We start from the raw sequence: 8,934 nt of genomic DNA, 5'->3' as shown, positions 1-8,934 counted from the left end.
TCTTTTATACGAGACTTATCCTGCTGGCAAACCATCCTCAAGTGCAAAACTTATTCATGTAAAATTTTACCAAGTTTCATTACAAAATTTTACAAAGTTTCATTACGAGACAAGATATACACTAACACTTCACTAAAAGTTTATATATGCTTTGAGTTCGCCGCTTTAAATCTCATTAAACTTTTACAATTATTTTTTAACTGCTAACCTTTCATCGGTAGCGCAGATGCTTGCATTTTTAAAGAACATCTCTCCTATTGCCAACACACTTAACTATAATCATATTGTGTCACGATCAAATGAATTATGTTTTTCTATGCTAGGGAGATCCAGGGGAAGCTGCCCCCTAAGCACTGGGAGAACCCAACGCTCCCTGGGATAGTTCCTGATCAATATTCCTTACAAGTTCAACTTAAAGTTCAGCCATCAGACTTGTTATTAGACATCAAACTTGTCAGGCTCATTACTCAGGTTCTAATTGTTTGCCCGTTCAATACTCATCTTCTTCCAAATAACTTGCCTGTTTTAAAACAACTTTATTAATTTCAAGAAGAATTTAGCAAAGCAGACATATGCTGCGCTGCCACTTATGAACCTGGGACTTTACAAGTCACAAATAACAATGACTTTACAAGTCACAAATAACAATGACTTTACAAGTCACAAATAACAATGACTTTACAAGTCACAAATAACGATAAACAAGTACAGGTCAAAGAAAAGGCAGACACAATCAATTTGTAGGCTCTATTGGATTATTTGCTTGCACAAACTTGTCCCTTGCTTAGACTGAGTAAGAATGGGACTGAAGGAATAGTTAAGCATAGAGATCGCTTCATGAACACATAACAATTAATGCTATACTAACGAGTTTCTTCTCCTTACAAATAAACACACTTTTGAACACATCTCCCAGTACACAAGTGACGTGGGTGCCAACTTCATAATACATATCATAATAAATGGAATGAGGGTCACGACATTAGGAATTATTGAAGAAAAATCTATGAGTTACCTTAACATAAATGATGAAGACGAACAGGATCAGGCAATTTACAAGACAAAGCAATTGAGCAGAACTACAGGAGACGTCGTAGCGGGAACAAGCAGGCGGTATCATGCCAGAGATTGCAGAGCCAGGGTAGCTTTAGTATCACCACTAAATGGAATACAGTCGATATCATCACTCGGATGATGAAGTTATGATTATGGAACTATCATCATAAAGTTCATAATGATGATACTTGAAAACATTGTAGTGCGAATGTGGAACACGGTCACAATCATCACTAGAATGATGAAGTAATTATCATGGAATTATCATCATTACCCTATGTTAATAACGATGACATACTTGAAAACATTGTAATGAAAATGCATCTAGAAAATCTGAAGGAGCTATAATAGATTACAGTACGATGACAAAATTAAGTACAAATGGACTAGAACAGGTACAAGAGGAAATATTGCTTCTAATTTGTTAGGGTACATAGTATGAAATAAATGTGTAAACTTAACCCTTACCTACCCAGCATGTAGGTAATACAAAGGGAGATGAGTGATATACATCATTATAAGTACAGTTTGTTGAGGTATACTTGGGGCATCTTACACTAAAGGTAACAGTTCATTATTTATAATGAATCATTATACAAGAGACTAGTCAATGAACCTGGCCACAGCCTACACTTCATTAGGCTCCACAACTTAATAAAAGCCACAGAAGTTTAATGAAGGCAACATTCTCACTATAATTGATTGTTGAACATTTTCAGTTCCACAAAAACACAATCATATCGTCAAAATTCTTCACACAAAGTACAAGTTCTGGAATATTTATAATTGAGCAACTCTTTAAAATACAAAGGAAATTCAGAGTTAATACATGCAAACAATTCATACAACTGTTTGACTAATGAACAAATATAAATCCAACATTGGAATAAATAGCATGGATTAATACTTGTAGGTTAGCCATAAATTTAATATTATAGGTAATAAATCGAAGAATTCTACAATTACCACTATAAGACTTAATAATATCCCCACTTATAACAATCCATTCACATTCATTCTTCACAAGACTCATGCCCCGGCACTGAGAGGCATAATACTAATGTGCTGGCGCTAGTTTCTGTTTAGCAGAACAAAAAATGCGCGAAAAACAACAAAATAAATAAATGAATAAGGAGTGATATCATCAATAACAATTGCCATATTGTCTAATCTAATTCATATATCAGCATCATCAAATTCTGTTCCAACTCGAAATTATCAAGTTTTCCTCATTCTTTAAGCCCACAAAGTTGATAGCAGTTAGCTCATAAGCTCGAGTTTTACAACAAGTGTATTATGTAAGCTGATTCTGTACTTGCCAGACCAACGTCTGTAGAGCAGACCATGTTTTGCTCATGCATCATTAACCAACTTAACTATGAAATTAAACATGAACACAATAACCTCACATGGTGATTAACATGTTCAGGTGCAGAGGCAACCTTGTGCATTAACATCTCGAGGAAGATCTTCGGAAGTATTATGAGTAAAGTTAAGTTGGCTAAGTGGACAAGTAGTTTATTAGCATTCTAGTCACCGAGTTATTTGGCTCAAAAAGTTATGCATGCATAACATCAACAAGGTGGAAGGTCTCAATTATCCAAAATTTCTCATATTAAAAATTAAATCTGTGTTTAGTCATAATCATTTTCGGATATTCTACCTCATCTCTAGATCTTAAAGAATTGTTCATTAGCAATAAAGGGGTGGGAGGTCTCAAGTGGCCAAGCTGCTGAAGCTAGCCGGAAATAAACCGCATTAGCAGCCCATAGAGGCGAAGTGAAAATGAGGAACAGGTGAACAGCAATAACAAGGAAGACATTTGAACAAGGAGTTGCTTACACAAGATCTCGGCCACCCACATGACAGAAAGAGAAGAGTAATGTAAGAAATCCTGCCTACACAACAACTTGACCCCACAACTGCCCTGCCTACACAACAACTTGACCCCACAACTGCCCTTCATCAACATTGCCTGTGTCAACAAGATGAGTATCAACATTACCCATGTCAGCAAAGTCAACATCAACATTGCCTGTGTCAACAAGATGAGTATCAACATTACCCATGTCAGCAAAGTCAACATCAACATTGCCTGTGTCAACGATAAGAGTGGCAACATTACCCATGTCAACAGAATGGCCATCAACATGGCCCTTGTCAGGGTGGGTGTAAATGGAGTAAGCAATGTGGGAGGGAAGGGAACATTAAAAAAAACTGCCTTATTAAATGTTTACCGGTACGAGTTCAATGCTGAAACTCTGCAGTGAATACAAGAGCAATCTAGGTTTATATACATGTCCATGATGATCTTTGTTGGAGAAAACTCTTATCTTTAATTTTTTTAAGTTCAAATTAATTTCACGAGAATTTTTTATGACTCACTATTTAAATTATTTTATCTTGAGAATGCAAAACCTTCAATGATTGGTATATCTCCTACACATCGCCCTCTATACAGTCACACACAGCAAGTCCTTTAATCTCATGCAACTTATATTTTCTCAGATATTGTCTGGAAATCAAAAAGATGCATCATGCCTATCCATGCATTCACTGCTTGGTCTCCCCTCTACAATGCAGCTTCCCTCCTGCCACACATCCTTATCTCTTCTCAGTACTGCCATTTCTTCTCCTCACACATCACCAACTACTTCAAACTAACTGCAGTAATTTTAATTTTTCTGCACATTCAGTGCATGTCATCCTAGGCATCAGCAACCTTGGCTACCCTCATGACAGAAGATTGATTGATTTAGATTTTAGAACATTCACTGCTGAATCTTGTCTCACGGCTGCACTGTCATTGACCTATTCACTTGAAATCAATTTTGAAGATAGAAAAAATGCCTTTTTGCTAGGTGCTCAGAAATCTTCATCTCAGGGTAGAAGTGGACGAGCATCAATCCATCAAGAATGTTTACGATGAGGCCAGGCAAGAAGAGCATCAAGAGCATAAAGTGCAGCAGAGGCAGCACAAAGTCCAGAGAAGATAAAGGCCTGCTCACGAGATGGTCCAAACATTGAGAGCTGCGACGGCAGCCAAAAACTTAGCAGCTCCACACAGGGGGCCATGAAGATACAGCACAGGAATGCTGTGGCAGCAATCTCCTAGAATAGAAGAAATTGTGACATCAAATAGAAACAGTAATTTATTTGGCTGGAGTTTTCTTATCTATAAATAATGAATTACCTCAGGAGTCTAATGGCGCTTCAATGCCTATTCACTAAATGTCTACTTACAGTAAATGTACTGCTATTACGAGTAAGCATCTTAATAAATTGAATGCGTTTACATAATTTATGTAAAAATATTCCAAGTTGTTTATCCTTGCTCCTTTATGATAAATCTAGGATGTGATGGCACTCGACTTGCAGTCATAGGCAATCTTCAAATTTCAAAAGACCAATCACTCTAAATGTCAGTGATGTGCATCTGCAGCTTAACAATAAAATGTTTTATGGAAGCAACAATATCTGCTATGAAAAAAATTTTTTATAGTGGTTTTCACCTTGAACATGCATTATAATTATTGGGATCTGGCTCATCTAGAGATGCCTCAGGATCTAGCTCATTTAGTGATTTCTAACAAGTGACTTAGAGCTTCCCAGGAGAAAGAAATTTCTACTACATATCCATTATCTCTGCCCAAAAAAAAACTATTTTACCTTTAATTTCAATTGGTTGACCAAACAGTAAATATGGCAGCTAATAAAAATATCTTAGCCTGGAGATTATTCAATAAACTTGATCAACAATGATGACATTTTAGTTCTATCATGAATTATATGCAATCCTAAACAGAGGAAAATTATTAGATTTTTCAATGTTACCAACGAAATAGAGATACAAACCTTAATTTTAGTAAATCAGTAAGCAATTAAAACTAACCTTTATTGATATAAATCATTTAGGATCATTGAGAACTAACCTTTATTGATATAAATCGTTTAGGATCATTGAGAACTAACCTTTATTGATATAAATCGTTTAGGATCATTGAGATAAAGTTCATATATTAGAGATGGAGGAGCAAGCACCCCAGCCAGCACAATGGAGGCAAGGGAGAAGACCCGCAGAGTCGGAGTGACAATTGAGACACGCAGGTTACTGTAGCCAGCACAGATGACTATGAACAGAACCTTTGGGAGAACCATCAAGTTATAAGTTATATGTATAAGTTATGAAGTTATAAAACACCAGCACACAACTGAGAAAAATTAACGTTACTAAAAAAATTACCTCAGATACCATTCATGATTTAGCCAGATTCTTCTATAATTTGTAGAAAAAAAAACAAGTCAGGAAAATACAGTAGAATTATCTGACAATTTGTTCAAGTATCCATTGGTCAAAAAAAAAAGGCAAATAAACTATGTATTGAGACAGATACTACAGTATAAATATATATATGAAATCATACCTTCTGAAAAAATGGAACAAATTACACAAGGAAAAGTAGCAGAAGCAAAATTTTGCAGTTTAGCTTTTCCACTTTGAAAATTAAGACAAACAGAATGACTGTGATCAAAACTTTGCTGAACTATGTATTGTACCATCATGTATTCAAATTATGACAATGGAGAGGAGAGAACCAAGACAATTATTTGAGGTCTGAAACCATACAATTTTATTAATTAGAATGAGCCAAGGACATGAGATCAATATAGTAATTATCTCAATACTTCTTGAAGCAATAACTGAATCAAAGCTCAAGTAAGATTGCATTAATTGCACATCATTGTTAATTTGTTATACAAGATCACTCACCACTTCCAGGACCTTGATAATCAACCTGGCATGGAGGATTGGGAGCCTCAGATGCATGTTTCCTGCCAAAACTTGAGACCAAAACTTCAGCACTGAAATCATGAATTATTTTCTCAGCAACATTCAGTAGCTAAACTTTTTGCAAACATCTTTGATGAAAAAGTTCAGCAGTTGGGAGATAGATTGGGCTAATAATGATAGAGAAAGAAGAACAAAAGCTCTGCAAACACACAGTAATTAACACGACTCTACTTGCAGTCAACAAACAATATGCTGGTTTATTTGGAATTCCTGTCGATGTTAATCATTCCAATTCTAACGACTATAAGAAGGCAGAGCCTGTACTTTGGAACTGATTATGCAGAGCTGGTTGCTTTCACAGAAAGATCATAATTTTCATATTTATAGTACATGGCAGAGTTGTGAAAGACAGCAGAGCCGCAAAACACGGCAGAGCTGGAAAAACGGCAGAGCCAAAAAAATAACGCAGAGCTGCAAGACCCATCAGAGTCGTAAAACACAACAAAGCCGCGCAACATGGCATGATGGCAGAGCAGTGCAGAACAGCAGCTTCTGAGGATGTGTCCAATACTGTTGAAGGAGAAAAATCTGCAGTGAAGAAATCATCAGAATTGAACCATGGGGAGAATGGGGAGATTAAAGGAGAGGTAAGCAGAGGAGGGACTTGGATTTGTAGTGAAGTCAAGATTGCCTTTGTATGGGGAACATAACTGGGCAATAAGTTGGTTTGCTGTCGCATGATACCAGTATGTGGCACATTTGGGTTGAACAGCTCAGACACAATGGGACCTTGGGGCAGCTGTATCAAGAAGAAATAATATTTACATGTAAATTCTATGTGGTGAAAGGTTAAGGGACTAAGGGGAGGAATGTTAGCCTCTACCTCCATAGAGGAGACAGGGGTTAGCAAGGTTAAAGGTCACTCCCCACAGCTTAGTCCAATTGTAGAAAGCCCCCAACTGCAATTGCATCTTCCCAGTGGCTGTGGTGATTTCATGGCTGCTTGTAAAAACTTTTTCCTGTAAATTAAACTAAGCAAAAACTGACCTTCTCAACCTCCTGGTCGGGCTGGGCCTCTTTCATGAATTTATGCCCTCCATAGCTGTGTGCTCACTGCCAAAATTACAGCAATGGGGAGCACCTTGTGTTGTGCAATCTTCAATGCTGTGGGCACCACCACACTTTACACAGTGTGGAGCACTCCTGCAGCCTATGGGACTGTTCCTAAAGCCTTGACATCTGAAACATTGCCATGGTTTAGCAGTGAATGGGTTTACTTGAAATTGCAGGTAATCACAAGTGGACAAAAGTTGGTAATGTGCTTGTATTAAATGTCACTCTAAACATAGATTTGCTGATCTTTTCTTTACCTTTCAGAATCCTTTCTGCTGTAGCACCAGTAGGTATTGCCTCATTTGCCTGCTAAAGCCCTAAAGCCAGTGCTTCAGCAAGATCCTCATTTGCAACATGCTTGCCCATGGGCCCAATAACTCCAATAGACTCTGAGTCAATTGAGTGATTGATGGGCACACAACACTTTATGGTTCAGGAACCAAGTTGAGTGGTGCTTAAAAAAGCAGACATCTCAACCTCAGGCTCATCTTTCAAAATTCAAGGTAATTACTAGAATCCTGCATCCTATATTTTTACCAAATTTTGCAATTCTTGCCCTACCAAAAGGAGACCCAGCTAATGCCTCACTGAGGACAAAATCATTTACAAAAAAAAAAATGTTTCAACTGGGCAATCATTGGTCACTGGTTCAATAATGATTACTTTACTCAGTTTACTGGAGTCAGAGGACAGAGGCTAGAGTTTCTACCTGCTTGGTAAACTCAGTATATTTTCTCTTGTTCTTTTGTTTGCATGCCAGGTCTCTGAGCCATAGGCCTAGTCAGGATTTTATCTCTAGAAGTTATGAGCTAGTGGAGAGTTCACACAATTCATTTTTGCCATGAAAACCTTCAAAGTTGCTGTTTCTGGAAAGACCAGCAGTCACCAGAGGCAGCCAATCTCCCAAAAGGAGAGACTGGCACTGGGATGGCTGAGGATAAGGATACAGCTGTTGATGGCAACTTTTGCAAGCTTGGACTTTGTGTCTCAGGGATGAAAATTAGATCTTTCAGTGCCTCCCTTTAGTCCCTTAACCCTTATTGGTAAAGGTGGTTCAATAGGACTTAGGAGCGCAAGATTATGGCGCGAGATCGTCAAAGTTGAACTTGAAATTATGATTCTGGTTAATGATTCCTAAGTTTTCCTAAATACGAAGCAAAAAGAATTCTGACTTTCAAAATTAGATATTCTGGCTTGTGGCTAGGCTGCCTAGGCAGCTCACCAACGTCCGTTGTCGACCGCAGCTCAAACCGTGCCTGGGGCAGGGTGGCCCAGTGGTTAAATATCAGAGATTACCAATATTGGAGGCAGCTGGGAGCAGAGAGGCGCGGGTTCGATCCCAGCTCTGTGCGACAGTTTCTGGACAGAATCGGCAAGGAGGCCGGGCGGTTAAGGGGACCGACTACCCTCCGGAAAAACTTCTACAGTTATTATCCGACCATCATGAAACTTCAAATACATACGTAAAATGTAAAAAAAATAACATTTTGCCTCTATGAATTTTTCGAAAAAATTGATAGAAAACGTGAAATTCATAGAAAACGGCTAAAAAGGGGTACTTTAGAAAATCTATCTCCTCCTACAAATATCATCCTACAACATCAAGACACATATCATTCGGTTTGTAAGGACCATACCTAAAAATTTGATGATCACTTTTCTCATTTTCCCCTTAGTTTTTTTTAATGTGCGTTTTATCCCATTTTTCTCATTTTCCCCCCTCACCCCCCCTTCTCCCCCATATAAAAAACGAACCAGACAGAAATTAAAATAAATGATCATCAAATTTTTAGGTAATTTCCTTACGAATCGAATGGTGTATGTCTCATTGCTGTAGCTTGAAAACTGTAGGAGGAGATAGGTTTTCCGTGACAATAAGTTAAACTTTTCAGGACGGCACGACAAAGTCCCGTGCGCCTCGAAATAGGCACTCGATGTAGCATGGATACCAAACTACAGGCTTCTGTAGCTTA

The 8,934-nt window shown here is 37.9% G+C and overlaps 1 protein-coding gene across 1 annotated transcript; it reads right to left on the bottom strand.

The window, feature by feature from the left end:
- Nucleotides 1–3,025: 3,025 nt before the first annotated feature.
- On the bottom strand, nucleotides 3,026–6,407 carry LOC108673276. The gene is made up of 3 exons (XM_018161079.2): nucleotides 5,828–6,407; nucleotides 5,029–5,199; nucleotides 3,026–4,167 (listed from the first exon to the last, which is right to left on the bottom strand). The coding sequence occupies exons 1-3, from the start codon at nucleotides 5,927–5,929 to the stop codon at nucleotides 3,967–3,969; spliced, it is 474 nt and encodes a 157-aa protein (XP_018016568.1). The 5' UTR covers nucleotides 5,930–6,407; the 3' UTR covers nucleotides 3,026–3,966.
- Between the last annotated feature and the right edge of the window lie 2,527 nt (nucleotides 6,408–8,934).

This window comes from Hyalella azteca, unplaced genomic scaffold (genome assembly GCF_000764305.2).
Source record: "Hyalella azteca isolate HAZT.00-mixed unplaced genomic scaffold, Hazt_2.0.2 contig456, whole genome shotgun sequence".
Lineage (NCBI taxonomy): Eukaryota > Metazoa > Arthropoda > Malacostraca > Amphipoda > Hyalellidae > Hyalella > Hyalella azteca.
The sequence above is the reverse complement of the archived record's forward strand: the minus strand, read 5'-3'. Positions and strand labels throughout refer to the sequence as shown.

Coding starts and splice junctions, on each gene's coding strand:
- LOC108673276 (XM_018161079.2), bottom strand. CDS start 5,929: ATGATTTCAGTGCTGAAGTTTTGGTCTCAAGTTTTGGCAGGAAACATG. Junction 5,200..5,827: donor TTATCAAGGTCCTGGAAGTG/GTGAGTGATCTT, acceptor GTTCTCCCAAAG/GTTCTGTTCATAGTCATCTG. Junction 4,168..5,028: donor AACGATTTATATCAATAAAG/GTTAGTTCTCAA, acceptor CTTCTATTCTAG/GAGATTGCTGCCACAGCATT.